Source organism: Balearica regulorum, chromosome 1, assembly GCF_011004875.1.
Source record: "Balearica regulorum gibbericeps isolate bBalReg1 chromosome 1, bBalReg1.pri, whole genome shotgun sequence".
In the NCBI taxonomy this organism is placed as follows: domain Eukaryota; kingdom Metazoa; phylum Chordata; class Aves; order Gruiformes; family Gruidae; genus Balearica; species Balearica regulorum.
This window is the reverse complement of record NC_046184.1, coordinates 127,369,900-127,390,838: the sequence shown is the minus strand read 5'-3', so window position 1 is coordinate 127,390,838 and position 20,939 is coordinate 127,369,900. Positions and strand designations below refer to the sequence as shown.

General features: G+C 36.9%; 1 protein-coding gene across 10 annotated transcripts in view; it reads right to left on the bottom strand.

Annotated features, from left to right (window-relative positions):
- Positions 1-20,939, bottom strand: part of DMD (dystrophin) — a 1,320,554-nt gene that overhangs the window by 156,384 nt on the left and 1,143,231 nt on the right. For all 10 annotated transcript variants that reach the window (XM_075774516.1, XM_075774534.1, XM_075774546.1 and 7 more), the window contains one exon: positions 6,388-6,534. In XM_075774516.1, coding sequence (XP_075630631.1) covers positions 6,388-6,534 — 147 coding nt within the window. The remainder of the gene's footprint in view (positions 1-6,387; positions 6,535-20,939) is intronic.

Here is a 20,939-nt window from a genome sequence, read left to right as displayed (position 1 = left end):
TCTGAAGCCAACTGGCACAGCCAATTAAATAAATAAGAGACCATTAAAGAGCCGTGACAACTGTGGCTTTGGCAGAAGTTCCAGTTCTCATGGAATATACAAAACAACATTTTAACTAAAGAGTCTGATGGGAAAACTCAACTTCCAAAAAGGATCAAAATCTCCCTCTGCTGGGAAGCTGAAATCTGCAACTACTAAAATAATTTCAAGTATCTAGGTTGAAAAGAACTATGATTTTAGTAATTCCTTAATTAATGTAATTATAGATGAGCTAGAATTTTGGCTCCATATATTTAGAAAAGTTACCTCCTGTTTTTGTCAGCTACTTACAGATCATGTAAGTCAAAACATAGTTTAAAAAAGAGGAAAAGCAAACAAATAGAAACAAATTAATTATTAAAATTAATGAAATGACACAAAGGAAAGAGAAACTACTAAGGTAATAGAGAGGTACTAATGCTCAAATATAAAAATCTAACTGCCTTTTATACGGCACATTCTTATACACATGACATTCTTTGTCTCCTGCAGAAGAAGAAGCATCTTTCTTCCAACTGTTGCATCATCTGCCAATCTATCCACTTTCAACACACACCCAATTTGCACTCATTGTTTAATTTGGAATAAATAATTGTTCTTGTAATGTAAGGTATACAAAATTTAAGGCAGATTTTCCTTTTAATTATATGACTAGAGCTTTCCTGTATGAGATTCCTATGCACTAACAATTGGACAACTGAACTGTTGTTTTTCTTTAGGGAAAAATGATGTAAGAGAATATCCTTAATCGCACTCAAATCTTAATTACATGGTTTAGACCTGAAGTATACTTCCTGAAACTATTACCACACTATGCATGTTGAAATAAAAAAAAAAAAAAAGGACTTGAGAATCTGGTAAACTTGTTTCAATTCCACTGTGAGACTTGAAAAGAGATTTATTTTATGTACATATTTTTGTTGTTATTTAGCTTCTTTTCTGAGGATTTTTTCTTGGAGAAGGCACGGAGGAGAGAAGGTGAAGTAAAATATACAAAAAACCCCCAAACCCAAACTTAAAAGCTACTATAATAGGACAGTGCTGTTTTCAACTTATATTTTGATGCAACTTATTTGCCCTGGTGCCCATCTCCTACCAAAAGCAGGGTGTGAGCTGAGGACTGCTGCCCAGCATGCCCGTGACTCAGTGACTCAGCCTTTGAGAGATTCTCTGGATCTGAACAAATATCTGAAACCATCTATCATTAATATTTGGTGGGACATTTACATATGGAGGCCAGCAAGACTCAGATGCCTAGTCACAATTTCACATTGATTTTGGGGAAAGAAGGGATTTCCCTTTTGGCTTTTATATTCTCGATGTTAGTTCCTTTGCAAACATAGATGGTAAGATTCACTCATATTTCTCACCATGCATTGGAAGAACCAGCTAATATTTGTGAAGCACCCAGAAGATGCTGTTTTTTTGAAATAATTCATTGCGGTGATACTTATTACGACAGCGTGCATTACACAGCTCAGTAAAGAGCCTGTCCTCAGCAGAATAAAATATGACTATCATACAACTTTAGCTAACTGCAGTGGTATTAAAAAAAAAAAAAAAAGCCTGCTGTTCCTTCAGCAGCTCCTGCAAGCAGCGAGTGCTGTTTGAGGGAGCAGAAGAGTAGTTGTGGCTGGACCCTTTAACAAGGGGCATCATACTTCTGCATCACATCAATCTTCAAATCCCCACGTGCTGGAGAATCTTTGCTACCAGGGCAAGATGGGTTGAGGAGTTAGGAACAATTCTGAAGTTACAGCTAATGATTCTTTACAGTCACACTTTATAAATGGAAATTATAGAAGCATATAATCCTTTAGGTTGGAAAAGACCTTTAAGATCATCAAATCCAACCATAAATGTGTGTGTGTGTGTGCATATATATCTGTGTGTTTGCATGTGTGTATACATCTATATCTATATCTACCTATACCATCTATCTATATCTGCAGGGTATGGGCTGTTTGAGCTCTAGCCATTTTATGTGCTTCCTCCAGCTTGTTTAGTTTTACAAACTAGACAGGCTAGGCCGCTATTATGGACAGAGACGCCCGCTCACAAATGACCGCAAGTTCATTACAGCTTGCTAAATTAAAAGCACTGGAATATAAATACCATGGCAAAATCTCTTAAAAGATACATTTTTTGGATGAAAGACAGTTGTACTTCTATTTTCAGCTTATTAGGGGTACTGTTCTAAATAAGAGTAGATACAATTTGATTTAAACCAAAAAAAATCTTTCTTGATAACTGAAGGCTATGTTTCCCATGGGATACTTGGAAATTCTTTTACATGTCAGAGGCTTTGCCTTTTGACCAGCCAGATCTCTGACCAAAGTGAAGTGGATATAACTCCCACCAGTCTGGTCTTCCTGGCTCCTCAAATGTCAACTGGAAGTAAGCAAGAGTTTGCGAGACATGTTTTTCCCCAGATGATCTCATTACACGTACTGTTTGAAGCACACAGGATCTGAACGTGAGAGCTCCTTGTGAAATTCATAACAAATAGCTCCCTGGAGAGATTTCATCTCCTTTTATGTTTAAGAAAAATGGAAAAATAAACAGCATATTTTCCTCAAAACTACTCTTTTAAAGGCATGAAGCTAATTACTTCCACATTGCTTAAACTCCACAAATGATGATATAGTTTTCAGTGATAGAGCTGAATGAGTTAGCTTTCATTAACGAAATATACCTTCACACAACACTTCAAAACCAGGACTGGTTGAGTCTCTAAGAATTTCTAAAATGAAATATCTATGTTTCTAAGTTTAAATTTTTGTCTCCTTGACACTCTGTCAAAGTTAACCTTCCTTTTCATACAATTTTCTCCCAGTAATACTCAGTGCATATTGACCAAAACTAAACAGAAAAAAGGTAAATTAATGGCAAATGTGTTATTGCATAAATATAAATGAAGTTCTTCAAAGATTCTGCAGCACTTTGACACTATTCACCAATTATCTCACTGTACACCACAATACTTCAAATGAGTGAATACGGTTTTGTCTTGTTCTTATGTTTGTAAAATGAATGTAACATTAAATCTCTGTAAGATTTGGCTTAAAATAGTACATTTCCTCCTCTGATCTTATGAAAGTCTCAGTGTTAATAAAGCAACAAACAAGACATCATTTCATCCTCTACACAATGCTTTCTGCAACTTTCTCATAACGCTAGAATTCACTGTTATTTCAGATCTGATAAACCTTATGTCCTTATGTACTTTTCCCACACATAACCAAGAATGGGTATATTTCTGGCAAGCAATAGCACAGAAGCCTCTGTTTTATGATTTTCCTGCAGTGATATTTTCCAGGAAATGGGATGCATGGGTAAGAAACATTTTCCCCATTAGGAATATGACAAAGAGAGAGAGAGATTTAACCTTTGAGGGGGGAAAAAAGACAAGTAAACTAAGAAACATTACAGCTGGAGAAAAAAGGAAGAACAAAAAAAAAATAATCATAGAAATAAGGGAAGTAAGATGGGGAAAGGCAGAGAAGTGTAGGATCACAGAAAGAAATACTTTTGGGAAAAAAAGGAATTAATAGAAGCGAAAGAGAAAATATGGATACTATAAAAGAAAGACACATGAAAATACATAGAAGGCTGAAATCGATAGAAAAATTGGTGAAAGGGCTAAAGTATTAAGGAGATATTTTATGTGACATTACAACAAGAAAGGCAATTAGTCCAAAAAAAAAAAAAAAAAAAAGAAGAATGAAAAAAAATCCAGCAGTCAAACTGAAAACCAGAAACAAACAATAGGAACCTATCTTAGAAGTAGAATGGTTTTGCGTGAAACAAAAATTATATGTATTTTTGCTTTTCCTATTGCGTGGCCAAAATTTCAGTTTTCTATAAATAGTATCACACTTATTACATATGTAACTCTAACTCTAGCACAGAACACCACATAATACTCTAAAAAGTGCTACTCAGGTGTGAGTGTCAAGGTCCAGCAGATGTCACATGTAGAACAGTTGGGCTAGATAATTGTTGCACATCCCTTCCAATGGAACTATTCTATTCTATTCTATTCTATTCTATTCTATTCTATTCTATTCTATTCTATTCTATTCTAACAAAAATGAGCTCTGCCTCTCAACATGTCTCAACCTCTGCTCCCTTTTAGGTGGAAAAATTATTTTATAGGAACAGATGTACTCCTCTTCTTTCCAGGGGTCACATCCTGGCCTTTTGCACATGATAATCCTTCAAAGATACTTCTGTCTTTCCCCCTCTGGATGTGTTTAAAAATCTACTGGAGTGTTTTCACCTTGCTCTCCATATCTTCCAGATGACATTTAGGTAAACATAAAAAAAGACATTAGACCATAGTATTCCAATCACCTTTCTGTTCTATCAGCATTAACATCTCACTCTGACATACTGTCTCCAAGTATCTATCTTCATAGAAGTGTTTTCCAAACATCCAAACACTCTAGATTTGATAAATCGAGTCAATAATTTACAGTGAAAAGTGAATTGTTCATAATGCTTCCTGTACTCTGTGGAAAAACAGCATGTTATCTTTGAAATGTGTGTGAACATGTGATTTGCCCTATATATTTTTAAACATTCTACGATGTCAAGTTGGCCCTCTGTCTAATGCTTTCATGAATGCAACAAAACACTTATCTCAGGCTTTCTCTCAGTTTTGTTTGACTTTTCCTCACCATAGATTCTTTCACTCTGAAAAATCTTCCTGCTTTTCCTTGTTTCTTGAAGTAATGAAGTATTTCAGCAAACCACTGGAACTTAGTTAACTGCTTGGTTAGTGAGATAAGGTATTTTTCAATTAATCAGAGCAAATTTGTTAACCCAATCAGCTGTTGTTATTTTAAAAAATGAACGAGATGTGATTTCTCTCATATGTGGGATAAATATTTTGGGTATATTCATTTTCTCTTCCAGATTTCTGTTGATTTTCTTTAATAATGTTACCTGAACTCTATCCTGAGGATCTGGGAAAAAGTGGATATTAATGAACAAAGATCTAGAACTAATGAACTTTTACTTAAATCAACACTCTCACTGCAAACTGCTGATTTAGGAAAAAGAAGAAAAAAATCCTGTTAGTATTTGCATGAACTGTGATAAACTGGAGATGTCACAGAGCTGTGAGATTTCTTTTGGAGAAGCAACAAAGAAGCAATAGCCTCTTACTGACTATTAGAGTTGACAGCACCATGACCTTTTATCTGTATGTAGGAGAAGAGGGAATTGGTTCATTTTTGTCCATTGCTAATGTTTGGGTTTTACAATGAAGGCAAAACTCTTTATTAACCTCCACACTTCTACATTTTTGCAATATATAAAGGTAACTACAATGACAAAATTTCAAAATGTGAAGCAGTGATGTAGCAAAAAATAAAATAGTGAGTAAAATCCAGCACTTAACCAAGTTCATTTAATTGCATTTACCTTCATCTAATCGTAAATTACGCCCCTGCTGTGGGACCTACATCACCATGTATCAGTGCATGCAGGCTTACATATGCTCTCTCATGCACACTGTTCCTAAATTTCTAAACTAAGATACAGTGCATTTTGGAAAAAGTTCACATATTTGAAGTCTTTATCACAAGATAACACAAAATAATCTAAAATTTAAGTGATATATATGTGAACAAGAAAAAAATCAAAGAATTTGTAAATTTTTCAGTATTTCTAACTCACAGTTGTGATGTTCACCTGAATTTCATAATACATCTTAATATGTTCCTGCATTAGAGCTCAATTTATAAAATTCCCTTCTGACCAGCTTTACTTGCAATACCAAGTCCTGCTACTTACCTGAATGCATGTAATGCCTTGTAATTTTATAATTGATTCTAAAGGTGTGATTTTAAAGGTTCCATTGCACAAAATCATTAATCTGCCTTTGAGGAATTTATTTAAAACTGCTGCTCCTGAAATTTATTTAAACAATAGTAAAATGAATGAAGCAGCAGAAGTAAACTGTCTTATGTAAATCTCCTAGGTACACCATAAAAATATCCGTAAAACATAGATAAGCCAGTTAAAAGAAATAATCACATGATATATTTGGCAGCAAGAATTGCTAAATATTAATATTAAAAGGTAAATAAAATATTAAGTATTTTAAATGCATGAGAACTTTAACTGTATGACAAGCTGGGTTATCTGATTCCTACTTGATAAATACAAGCATCAGTTTTAACTCCTATTTTCTCATAGAGACGTCATTACTGAAAGCCTGCTTCCTCTTTCATTCCTTAGTACACCTTTGGTGCTATTCCACAGAGCAAAAACAAGCACACAGAAATAAAAAATATTTAATTAAATGTAGCATAGAGAAAAAAGTCATAGGAAATGTACCTGTAGCACCTTCCACCTTGTGTTCAGGTCTTCCACACAGCTGAGATTGTACTGGGAGAGTTGAATATCAGAGGGAGTGAAACGGCGAGCGAGCTCATTGACTTGGTGCACCTTTTCTTTAAGAGGTACAATTTCTGCCCGATAAACCTGTGTGAATTAAACATAAAGATAAGCATTAACTTCAAAAATTATAGGCTGTGCTACGAGCTGATTAGTAATGTAAAGGTATTCCATGGCAAGCTGAAAGGAAGGAGTGTACCGGTCATAATACAGTTAACAGTCTTTTTTATATAACTTCATATGGACTTTAGGTCTCAGGTGTAAGGTTCATTATTTCAGAGGGTGATATAAAGTTGGATACTTCATAGCAATTTTTGGCCAGTTAGTTAAGACAAATCTCTAACCAGCACACCCACTGGAATGCGCACCCAGAGCATGTTTCTCTCCTGCCTCATCCTTTAGGTGTGTGTAGCACACGTTCCTCGGGGGGGGGGCGGGGATGGCAGTGATAAGTGCTGTTTAACACATGAAACCAGAGGAAGACTTCTCTTTCCAAATACAATGGATGAAAAAAAAAGAAGCAATGATAAAACTATTACAGGCCTCAGTAAGGCCATGATCTTGCCCTGGGTATCTTGCGTGTTACAATGTTAGCAATGGGAAGTAAAAAAAACAAAACCCTTTTGTCTATGAATCCTAAATTGGCCTACATGACTCATATTTGAGAAGAAACAAAACAATGTATCTTATGAGATGATAACCTTTAAAACTATGCATAAGACCAGTCTAGCAAATAATTGCAGTAATGTATGTGAAAACCACAAGCTGCTAGTTATAAGTTTCTTGATTTATAAGCAACAACATGATGATGATGCTTCCATGATGTATCTGAGTAAATTCAAATAAATTCAGGGCACCATGACTCTATTGAAGACATGAATCTCTATGCAGATCTTCCACTGTTCCATATCTGTCCTTTTGAAGGAGACATTTATGAATCTCTAACATGATAAAATACGTCAAAACGTAACAATGAGCCATTTCTAAGGGAAAAATTGTGTCATATTCAGGAACACTTTTTATTGCCATATGATGTCTGCACACAAAGGCAGGATAATTTACTTGCTTTACTAGCTCCTTTCTCTCAGCATTTTTAATACAGACCACATGTGGTCTGCATCTCATTTTAGATCATCAAATAACCTGAAATTATTATCTAGTAATCATTTCATCAACATGTGATGCAAAAAAGGTCGAAAAAAAGCCCATCCACTGTCCCCATGAATCTTAAGAGTAAATGGTATGAAGACATTCATAGACATTAGAATGCCATGAACTACACTAAAGGTAAACATCATTGAAAAATTGCTCCTCAAATGTCTTTCAAAACCAGACTTGACTTCCACTAATTATGTTAAATGACCCTACAACATAAGGAGTTAGACTAAGTGGCACTTGTGTTCAGTGAATGACTCTAACAATAAATCTGTAAAATACACAATCAGAAGTGATGTGCATTTTGTAAAGGAAAGCGCAGAGAATGATGCAAGTACCATGATGTGAGAGGAGAGGCATACATCAAGTTCATGACATAACAGTTGACTTTTCCATTTCACCAGTTTTATACCACTGGAACACAACTGACATTACTGGAGGGAATACTGATTTACAGTGTAGTGTAGAGCAATGTCTGTGATACAAAGACAAAGAAAAGAGCTCGCATGTTTCATTTTATCCCACAGTTATATATGTGCTTACCCTGATCATTTTAGTTAGCAACTGAATTCAGAAAACAAACAATGATGTGCTTTAAAAACAGACATTTGTTCTTGTAAGGTAAAGGCCTCAAAGGCTGAAGAGATATATATCACAGAATGGTAGGGGTTGGAAGGAACTTCTGGAGATCATCTAGTCCAACTCTCCTGCTAGAGAAAGATCACCTAGAGCAGGTTGCACAGTTGTCCAGGCGGGTTTTTAGTATCTCCAGAAAAGGAGACTCCACAACCTCTCTGGGCAGCCAGTCCCAGTGCTCAGTCACCCTCAAGGTGAAGAAGTTTTTCCTCATGTTCAGATGGAACTTCCTGTGTTCCAGTTTGTGCCCGTTGCCCCTTGGCCTGTTGCTGGGCACCACTGAAAAGAGTCTGACTCTATCCTCTTGACACCCACCCTTTACGTATTTATAAGTGTTGATGAGATCCCCTCTCAGTCTTCTCCAGGCTAAACAGCCCCAGCTCTCTCAGCCTTTCCTCATGAGAGAGATGCTCCAGTCCCCTCATCATCTTTGTAGCCCTCCGCTGGACTCTCTCCAGTATTTCCCTGTCTTGACCTGGGGAGCCCAGAACTGGACACAGCACTCCAGATGTGGCCTCACTGGGGCAGAGTAGAGGGGGAGGATAACCTCTCTTGACCTGCTGGCCACGTTCTTCTGAATGCACTCCAGGATACCTTCTTGGCGTTCTTGGCGCAAGGGCACACTGCTGGCTCGTGGGTAACTTCTTGTCCACCAGAACTCCCAGGTCCTTCTCCACAGAGCTACTTTCCAGCAGGTCAACCCCTAACCTGTACTGGTGCTTGGGGTTATTCCTCCCTGGGTGCAGGACCCTACACTTGCCCTTGTTGAACTTCCTTTGGTTTCTCTCTGCCCAATTCTCTAGCCTGTCCAGATCTCACTGAATGGTAGCACAGCCTTCTGGTATATACCATTGTGTGAACACTTCACTTGTAAATAATTATTTTACTGCTTTTTTTCTGTGACTTGTTAGTTTCAGTGGCCCAAGGTCCTTGGCCGTGACTCTGTGGCTTATACTTGGGATGGCCAACTCTGTTCCTCCAGTGTTGCTTGGTTTCCAGAATGAGAGAAACAGCTAGTGTTACCAATGCCCACGTTGTATATATAAATATAAATATACATATACTTGCATGTATATTTATATAATATAAAATACAAATAATATATAATAATTTTTAAAATTATATACAATAAATACATCTATATAAAATAAAAAATACTGATAGACTGCAGATCAATGGATGCAAAGATCAGTTCCCACACTACAATGTACTCTAGTGCAATTCCTGCATTAAACCAACTTCATTTTCTAATAATTTGCATAGCAATAGGATCAGGCTTGCTTTGATAACTACATTGCTTAGGCAAAGCACACAGGCCTAAGCTTATAAACCACTTGTTTTTAAACATACACTTAAGTTTCTGGCTGATTTCAGACTAATTATTTGCATCTGCAATGTTGAAAGTACTGGTCTCACTTGAAGATTGACATAAATGATTAGGTAACTCACACACAGAAACAGAAGATCCTTCGTAATTAGTCAATATGGTTTTTAAGTGTAAATTATTTTAGAGAACAGAAAGGCTAAGGCACAGAAGCAAATCACGAGAAAAGTAATCAAATAATAGAAATACATAGGGAAGTAAAAAATAAAACTTATCTTCCACCCTCTCTTCAATCAATGTCTTTATTAATTGCTTTTTTCTGCTGCAAGGATACTGATTTTTGCAGTGTTATGCCAATTTTCCAACATACAAAATACAACAGCTTTTTCACCATCTTTAAATTTCATATTCTGTATTCTATTATTACTAAGCCTGAATTTTTACAGCATTTTTATGAGTTAGACAAACCAAAACATAAGAAGCAGCAACAACAAAAAAAAGAATGGTACTCAATGCACAGCTATCTAACTAATGCCGGTAAGCTTGCGATTAAAAACTGTAGACAGAAAAGAAAAAAATATCCATAGAAATATTTGGCATACAACATTGTATGATCAAATAGGTCAGCCACTATAAGGCTGTGTTAAGCAACAGTTTATTGCAGACAGCCAGTCCACCAGTCAACATACATGAGTCTAGAGCTAGGTTTTTGTTTTAGAGTGAAATATCAATGTGAGTTCTTTTTTTTTTAAACAAGTGTTCAAACAAGTTTAATAAATAGTAATAATTTCTAAATCTTCTATAGTACTTGTCATCTGTAGAAGCAGAAATTTAGAATTTCTACTGGATTGTGATTTTCATCAGTATGACTGAAATGTTTTACAGAAATATTTACACTTTTAATAATCAGTTGGTACAGTATAAGGCTGATTAATTTTTCTATTTTTTTCCTTCTGCATAAAAATTACTTTACATATTGCAGAAAAATGTAGAGAACTATACTGTTGGTAATTTAAAAACAAATATACATGGTGAATAGTGTACCACTACCACAAGGAGACCAATTTGAACCAATTAAATTGCTCAGGATGTAAATGACTTCTCAGTGTGAACAGCGATAGGAGAAACAGCCCCAAATTATCTTCATTATAACTGTCCTTACGCAAGAAAGATTTTCAATGGTATGTGATACTGTAGGTGGTAGATTGGATTTTAAATGATCCGTACAGTCCTGTCAGGAAATATTTTAAAATGCCTTGGAAAATTAGCAAGAACTCCTGAAGACACATACCACAGACACCCTAACCAGCCAAATATTGAAAGTCTAGAACATACGGTGGCCACAACCAGTCAGATGAAAAGCGCATCTCGCCCAGTCCCTTGTCTGACAGTAGCCAATACAATTGCTTAGGGAAGAAGGTAAGGGAAAGCACCAGCTTCCCTGCTCCTTGCTGTACTCTTCCAGCTCAGCAGTTCGGGTCTCAGAGATTCTGGAGCCAGAAGCTGTATTACAATGTCAATCAGATCTTGATGGATTTGTCTTCCATGAAATTATCTACTTGGTTTTTGAACTAACATAGGCTTTTACCATCCAAAATACCTATGGTAAGCTCAATATTTAAGTTGAAGAACCACCTTTTTTTGCTTTTCTTAAACCTATCCCTTCACACCCACGTGTGACCATCCCTAATTCTTAGCTCCTGAGAGACAGTGATCAACCATTCCCAATGGACGCTCTTTGTGCCGTTGCAGATTCTACAAACCCTCCATCATACTTTTTCTTTCTTCCATGTTTAAGATACAAATATCGAGATATATTTGATTAAATGTGGATATCTATAAGGTATTTACATCTGAGCAAGTCACCATATGGTCCCTTTATATTCAGTAGCTAATGAACAACAGGAGTTGAATGTAATATAAGGGTTTACTATAGGATGGGATGAATCACATTCTCAATTGCAAAAACTGAACGGAGCAGATTTTCATTGACTGTATTGGGAGCCTAGGCAACTAGCTCACATGCAGACAGCTACTCGGCAGATGTGAAATTACACAAGACAAACCTGATTCCTACTCTGTTTATTTTGTCCTTATATAGGAGCTTTTGATAACTTTTATCTAATCTGCTATAATCTTTTTTAGATTTGGGATAGAAAATACTGCCTAGAATATACATGATATGCATACAACAGGGACTTATACCATGGCATCATGATATTTTCTGCTTTTTCATTAATTCCTAGCATTTCATTTGGCTTTCTGAACAGTCCTGAGTATTGATGTGATGTTTTCAGAGGACTGTCTGTTATGATTCCAAGATCTCTTTCATAAGTGCTAAAGGAACGTCTGAAAGGGCTAACAGAGAGCTCATTACTGTGCACGTAAAGTTGGGATAGCTTGAGATTTATCAGCACTCGATTTCATCTGCCATCACTTTGCTGACAGTCAGTACAGTGAGGTTTTTCTATAGCTGTTTGCAATCTGTCCTCACCTTAAGTACTTTCAATAGGTTTGTATCATCAACAAGATGTGCTGCTGCATTATTAATTTTCCTTTCCAGCTCATTTATGTACATGCTGGACAATGTAGACCTTCTGGAGCACAATCAATCATCTCCCTCCTTGGAAAAACTGACCTCTGCGTTTTGCTTTCCATCTTTTACAGGAAATTACCAGATAATTGGTTATTTATCCACATGAAGACCTTCTCTGTTATCCCACATGAACTCAGCTTCTTTGCTGAAAAACCTTCTGAAAATCCCTTTGGAATGCTAAATGGCCCATACCTCCTTATGGATATGCTCATGTTTCCTTCAAGGCACACTAGGAGATGTAAGGCACACCTACTTTTATAAAAGCTCTATTGTTGTCTCTTCTGCAGTATATTCTTCCCTGGATTTCCTGATTTGTAGGTCCACGGGCCTGACTAGATGCACTATTTAAAAACTATCACCGTATTTGCCCCTTCCCATTCCTGATAAAAAAATAATTTTAAACAAGAAAATACTGTTAATAGTTAGATCTATTTTATACTTCCATTAGAACACTTGACTCATCTGGTTCTGGTGATTTGGTGCTCTTAATCATGACGATTTGTTCTAGGTATTTTCACTTCACATAGCTTGCTTTATTCTTTTTTTTGGCCACCCCACCTTTCTAGGTCTTATGAGAGTCCATTTTGACAGTATAGATTTGTTTTCAGTTTCCAGTGCAGTGTCTCCATGCTGTCTTCATATACCATGCCCTTTTGGTTCCTATCCAGCAGGCTTCCTCATTTGTGTGTAGTTTCCTTTCTGAAAACTGAACATTGCTGTGGTGGATTTTTTGGGTTATTTTTTGTCCCTGCAGGGATCCTGACCTTTAGTTTATAATGATGTCTATTATGATAGCAATGTTTTGAACTTCCACTGCTCAGTACCAAGCCAAATCTCTTCCTTACTGGTTATCCTCTTGGTGTTTCCTGACGTTACATGTTTTCTATTTAGGGCTGGATCTTCAAATCCAAAAGGATTTTAGTCTAGTGTCTGTAAGCACAGATTGGTTTCTTACAAATTTTAGAACATGCAGGCTAAGTCTCTCAAATTCTTTGCAGGTCTTTTTCTGTACATTTTCCATTAAATTTGTTTGTGCTTTGGGTATCCTGTTCTAAGGTAGTAAAAGCCACCACATAGCCCTCACCTCTTTGCAGAATACCAAGTCTACTAATATTGATTAAATATGCCTTCCTTTCACAGTTCACATGCCAGACTGGTGGTTTTTTACCTTTCTTTCTTTTATTTAGTGATCCCTAACACATAGAAGAGCACTGACTTCCTCTTTGGAAGGCTTCCAAATGTTCAGAAAAGAGATAAAATAAAAAAAGTCTAGGTCTTCATATTTAAAGATTCACCAAAGTGAGATGGCTTTTGTCAATGCCATGAAAAGGTTTCTGGTTGGTTTTTTTTTTAGGATCCATAAATCAGTTCCATGAAATATGAAAGGAAATTCATGAATCATTTGAGTGGAAGAGTAAATAAATAGTAAACAAACTTATTTCAATAACAATAGAGGTATTATATACCTTGCTGGCTTCAGGGAGTTACCATCACAAAATTTATAACTGAAACTTCAGGAAGGAACATTGACTCTACAATGCACATTTTCCATTTCTTAACCACCCCCCACCACCACCCCTCCCCGCAACCACATCTGCAACAGCTCACTAACAAGTCAAACACAGAATTCAGTAATCCAATCAAAATTAAATCACGTGCCTGTAACTTCTGGCCCACTGGAGTTAATGGAATAGTGTGACTAAATCCCACAATGCCCCTTGGAAAATACACCGTGAAGAGCCACTGTATTCTCAGAACAGTACTTGTTCCTTACACACAGAGAAAAAATAAAATACAGGCTGGCTTTATTTATTGTTTGATACTGTAAAATGTCAGTGGGTCATTAAAACTGCTTTTTACTCTTACTGTGTTTATTCCTACTGATCCCAACACCTACCATATATGATTAGATGTAGTCCAGAACAGACAACCTCAGTGCCTTGTTAGAACAAACAGCAATTATGCAGATGTACTGAGAGCAAGAAATCATTGTTGCCTAGCATTCACCATACTGATGAAAGGAAAACAACAGCATGCACATATGAAGTCATATATTCTTATATACATCTCAGTAGTACTGAGACTGAGCTTAGCTGTATTTGTCTTAAAAATTGTATTATATAAACAGATACCATCTAATAATTACTTATTTGCAATTGTTACACAAGTGCTCAATCCCAAAGTTGAAACAAGTAATTGAGCTCTTCAATTGTGATTTAAAATACAGTCACTATTCCTATCAGCTCCTACTTATCAGAAATATTTCTGCAGTGAAAAATAGCTTGGGAGCAGATTAATTTTTTGTTTAACTTTTGTCCTTCATGTATCCTTAACAACACTTAGATTTATGTTTATGAGTTTAGAAAAATCTCTGTGAGACCATGTACAAACAATTACGTTACAACTATAGTGTAATATTGCTTTCCAACTATATTGTCCTCAACCTGAACACATTAGTAAAGATCAAAACTCATTAATGTTTCCCATACTCATGGAAGGAGGGACCATGAATCTCAGCACTACATATAGAAAAGTACCCTTCTCTTGTTGGAAAGAGAAGTTAAAGGAGACAAAATTCATTTTACCAACACACCAAATACTTTAAGTGTTCAACACCAGCTTCTGGAAATGAGTGTCTATTGTTTTTGGCTATGGATGAAACAGGCACAGATGTCCGTCTAAGATGTTAACGGTAATTTGGTGTAATCTTTACTTTTTCTTCTCAGATTTTATGTACTGGCAATTACAGCCACACCAGGCTTTGAATTAACGCTATATATGTTTGTTTTGAGTACAACATGGGAAATGAAAATTGATCCCAAAGCTAGTTTTTCCCAGAGATAGCAAATGCAAGACTTTGGTAGATGATAGTATCCTCTTTCACTAAAGTTCATTTTTTACAAGCTTCAACCCAAGGAATTTAAAACATTTCTTATCAACCTTTTAAAAAGGGAGGGGAAAAAACCCTCAAATAAAAATAGCAATAATTTGAAAATCATTACAAGCCACCTCTAGTTTTCCAGCAATGGTAGTTACTATTTAGGCAGTTCACATCTAGACTTTATATAGGGCTAAACACTGTAGCAACTATATTTAGAAATGAAATGTTTTGCACACCTAGTAAACTTTTCAAGAGCATACAGGCTTGGATATCTATGTAAACTGAAGGCTAGAACACAAACTTCTTACTGTTATTAGTGATGAAATGCATAAGAGTTTCTACATATGTTTTGTATGTCTACTTGTGAAAATCATTGCAAAGGCATGCACTAAAGAAATGTTTTCACTTTCACAAAACTGTCCTGAAAAATATGCTGCAAAAATGAAAAAAAAAAAAAAATTCTAAGTAAACACTAATGAATAATTATCAAATTGGTTTTCTATCAATCTCCTGTTTTTCAGGGTGGGTAGTACGGCTTTGTTGTATTGATGATTTTGTAGACAGGTTATAGTCTAAGAAGATTTAATCAATTATTATAGCATGTCATTTCATTTGAACATACTAGTAACTTTAATTATCTCTAAAAGAAAATGACAAATCAAGTACCAGATCCAGAACTCCTAAAAATAGAGTTAACATTGCTATTGCAGAAACATGTAATCACAGAATGGCTGAAGTTGGAAGGCACCTCTTGACATCACCTGGTCCAGCTCTCCTGCTCAGAGCAGGGCCAGCAAGAAGCAGGTTACCCAGGACCATGTCCAGCCAGGTTTTGAGTATCTCCAAGGATGCAGACTCTACAGCCTCTCTGGGCAACCTGTTACAGTGTTTGACCACCCACAGGTGTCTTCTTGTATTCAAATGGAATTTCATGGTTTTTAATTTGTGCCCATTGCCTCTTGTTCTGTTGGTGTACAGTACTGAGAAGAGTCCAGCTTCCTCTTCTTTGTTCCCTCCCATCAAGTATTTATACACATTGATAAGATCTCGATCTGCCTTTTCTCAAGGCTGAGCAGTCCAAGTTCTCTCAGTATCTCCTCATCGGAAAGATCCTTCAGTTCTGTAACCATATTTGCAGCCCTGCACTGAACTTGTTCCAGTGAAGTTGATCTCTCTCTTGTACTGGGGAACCAGCACTGGAGCCAGTGCTCCAGATGTGCCCTCACCAGGGCTGAGCAGAGGGGAAGATCACCTCCCTCAACTGCTGGCAATATTCTGCCTAATGCAGCCCAGGGTGCTGTTGGCTGCTTTTGCCATGGGGGTGTATTTCTGGCTTACAGTCAGCTTTTGTCTACCAGGACACCAAGGCCCTTCCCTGCAGAGCTTCTTTCTGGCCAGTTGGCCCCAAGCGTGTACTGTTGCCTGCGGTTATTTCTCCCAGGACACAGGACTTGGCTTTTCTCCTTGTTGAACTTCATGAGATTCCTGTCAGTGTAATTCTCCATAGTGTCAAGGTCCCTCTGAATGGCAGCACAACCATCTGGTGTTTTGGTTGTTCCTCCCACTTTTGTATCATCTTACTGAGGGTGTGCTCTGTCCCAGGGTTTAGTTCATTAATGCAGATGTAAAATAATATTGAGCCAGTATCGACCATTGTGATACCCCACTAGTGACTTGCCTCCAGTGGAACTTTCTTGTCCTTCATGTGCCTGGAGATAGTTTCAAAGATTAGCCGCTCCATCATCTTCCCAGGGATTGAGGTGAGGCTGACTGACCTGCAGTTCTCTGGGTCCTCCTTCTTGCCTTTCTCAGAGATGAGTGTACTCATCTTATGTATGTGTGTACTCAGACTTAAGTATGTTCAGAATTACAAGCATGAAAAGTCCATCCCCTTATATGTTCCGTCATGGATGTTTCTGATGCTTAATATGAAGCATATTTCAAGAAAAGGCCAACTGTGCCTACAAAGAAAGTCTGTTTCCGTGGTCTGTGAGCAGCACTAATGCAGGGCAGTAGCCTCATGCCAGCCTGGCATTTTCTTGAAGAATTCCTTCATATAGAAGACACTCCAGCTAGCACACGTCTATGTTAAACCTCACTTCTCATAACCAGTGAAAGAGACAGAAAAGGACATCTGGCACCATGATGAAAATATGGCATGAGTTAGGGAGAAAAGCCCTCCTGTGTCAGATGAATTTGTATTGTGGGCTTTTTTTTTTTTGATACCAGCAGCAGCTGCAGCTGAATCAGAGCCGGATCCATCTGCACAGTAAGGTGAGCGGCTGTCCCACGCCTGGGCTGCAGCAGGTTCCCAGCGCTGATGTTTCTCCACCTCAGCTCCCTTAGCGTCCGACTGGGGAAGTATTCATGGGCCAGAACCTATTTTCAGGTTTTATATTTAAAAGAGTACAAGGTGGAACAAACTGTCACATTCTACCCAGGACAGTTTAACAGTCTCCATCTTTTTCATTCAAAATGAGTCTGTTTCTTCTCTGATGGGTTTAAGTGTATTCTGATTCAAATTTTGTCAAAACCTGGGATTGTCAGCTGCTAGCTCAATATGCTACACTTAGCTTCCTTTTAAACTCAGGCTGTATTTTTATTTGATTCCAGTGCTCCTGGGGACAGGCGGTGTTGAAACAAAATGGATTTTAGCGGATTTGATTTTCCATCCCATATATTTTTATAAACTCAGAAATGACCAAGCAAGAATGCACTAGAGTAGAATATAAATCCTCTTCTGGGATAAAAATAGCTCAAATAAAAGACATCAGGAGAGAAGGAAAAATCAAGTGCCCTTTAAGTCCTATCTCATTCTGAATTCTGTACTTCTGAACCTGATAAAACATAAAATTTTTCAAAAGTTATTTCCTATGATTTGGAAGACTAACTCACTATTTCCTTAAAAATAAAGATATTAAAATTTGAATAGAACAAATTAAAAAACCTAACTAGTGCCAGGTATTAATTTTCTTCTTTTCTGAACTTTCAAGGGAAAAATCTATGATTTGTATCAATGTTATATCTAGGAAAAAATTATTTAATTATTAAGATGTCTAATTTAATAAACAGAAGCACACTAATAAATAGATGTCCATAACCTGAAACACATATCGCTTTGTTACTATGAATTCTTGATTATTTTTTTTTTTTAAATAAACAGCTGATATGCAGTTTTATGATCCATGAAGAGATACAATCTGTGCTACTGTCTTGCCATTTATTCTGAAATTGTGTTCTCCTCCATGGAGGAGGAAAAATAAATGAGCAAATTTAGCTTGTAATTCAGTCTGCTAGAACAACCGTAACCATGACATGCCAAAGCCTATCACTGCTAAAGTGTTCATCAACAGTTCTGCACCAATTTTTCAACATAATCAAAGTTAGTTACTCAGTTACTATGCAACCAAGAAGCCAATGTAGCAATCAAGAGATGAAGTGCCTAGGAACAGTAGGTAACTTGAAGCATTTCAAAGTGTAATCTGAAAGTCTAACACACGCTACATGAAGGACACAGAAAATATAAAGGAATTTTTACAAAGGAAATGTTTCCTTTAGTACTGTTTCATTCAGCATTATTAAAGCTAAAAGCACTCAAAAAGATATATATGCTTAGGTTGTGGAACCTCAGTCAAACCTGTTTTTAAACCATAAATAACACGTTATCTATCTCTGTTAGTTAATTTGTGAACGTGTGTTAAATACACAGAAACATAAAATGTTGAATAACCCATGTTCCTTACCAAAAGCTCTTTCAGGTAATACAGACTCACAGAAGTTCTTCTTGCCCTCAGAAAATAATTACTGCAAAGTAAATTTCTACTGTGTTGTAAGGCAGCATGGTCTTTTAAGGGCAAATGTAGTATTTCGCTGACAAAAAAAGAAAGCAGTTTAAACCAGAAAGATTGCAACAGCTGTATTGTGATACTACAAAACACCTCAAGCTTCCAGACATCAGCGGGCAGACTCTGTATCTCAGGAGGAAAAATATGGATTCCTCGCATGGCTATGTAAAAACTTAGCTTAGACACTACGAAGACACAGATTGTATTCTGACACTCAACCAACATTAAAATAATTCAGATGAGAAGCTTCAAATACTCCTCCTAACTTTTCTAACAAAATCCTGATACAGATCAGGAATCTCTATTTTCTCTTCCCCAACAGGAAAGATAATGTTTACTTACAATTTGCTAACATGTCTTTAAATTTATCATGCATATATCTCATAATGTTTAGCCTCATAAAGTTGATAATTATTACCTCTAGCAAAGGGAACAAAGCTTTTCATAGAGCTTAAGGCCAAAAGGAGTTATTACAGTCCATCCTGTGTCCAGCCTCCAGAAAAACGCAGGTCAGATGTCCTGTTAAAGTGTTTTGCCAGAAGCTATGTTTTCCAATTCTTGAATTAATATTGCAATTCCCATCTTCATCTTTTCACCACCACTGTATGATGTGTGGGGAGTGGGGGTGGGTGAAACCCCAAGCCAAACTCTTGAGGTGGAAATTGCCAGACTTCTTCCATCGAACAAGGACATCCTTCAGCAATGCCAGAGAAGGGAATTCAGTTCTAACAGTAGATTTCAGTAGAACACAAGCGAGAACAATTTACTTTTTAAGCTAACTTAGGAAGAAAAATACTAAAATAAAATGCTGAAAAGGAGACAATTAAATAAAACTTGAACAACGAGCAGCACCAGACACAGGCCGGGAAACTGCGTCAGGAGCAGTGCCCACCCTCCCAGGCGCGCGGGCTGAAACCCTTCTGGGTGGCAGGATGCCCTGCCCCATCTTGAGGGAGAGCAGGCTGCCGCGCTGGGAAATAAACGAGTGGCTGTGGCTCCTGCTGAAACCGATGGAAATTGTCGTTCTTAATCCCCTGGATAATTGAACCCAGCTAAAATAAAACAATTTGTAGGTAAAAGCTAAAGAGAATAAAAACAATTTGAGCGGCATTGCTGTCTGGACAAATTAGTTTCACTGATTCAATTGCCCTATTTGTAGTTTGGGGATAATATTACTTCTATTGCAGTCTCAGAAAGAAACTGAGAAGATTAACTCATACTATCTAGAGCATGAGAAGCACTATAAGAGTCCTAAGTAGCAATTATAAGGTTTTATTATGGGTTAACCTTGGACAAAAAAATGAAATAAAACTCTATTAGGCTTTAAATAGATAAAGATTAAAATGAGAAAAATATAGCGCAATGGGTCACTGATAAACATCCCAGGCAATCTGACATTCATTGCACTCCCTGCTTCAAGTGGTCCCTAAATAATTGCTGTGTACCAGCATATGAGCTTGATAAATTGATTTTATTTAGCTCATTGATTTGCCCATGTCATAGTAACATTATCATTACAGAATCTGCACACTTGATAGTTACAACACGAAAACACATTCCCAGGAATAGGAGAGTCAATGTTTTAAGAAAAGATTTCATTAAGAACATAATACTGGCAAACTTCTCTCCATGGGGAAAAAAAAAAAAAAAAAAGCCTCCTCACAGAAAGCAGACAAATTTAAAATTCATTTCTAGCACTCCTTCTCCCTTTTCCCTCCTCTCACGTCTCACTGAACACGTGTCTCTGGTTATATATTCACTTCTGGTATGTCCTTTAGCTTTACATAGGAATGCTTCAATAGCAGACTACATATGGCAAATCAGATTTCTGTTATAAATACTCCTTGGATACACTTTTTCTCCCTTTAGCCACCCACCTCCCTGAGCCACGCTCACTTAGGAAAGCCTGAATAAAATGGTCCCACAGTGAAAAGTGTTACTCACATTGTATTTTTTTTCCCCTTGGATAAATATTTCCATTTCCAGGTTATTAGAGAAAGATGACTTTTGAACAGCATCACAACAGTTCAAGAGCATCTTTGACTTAATGCCATG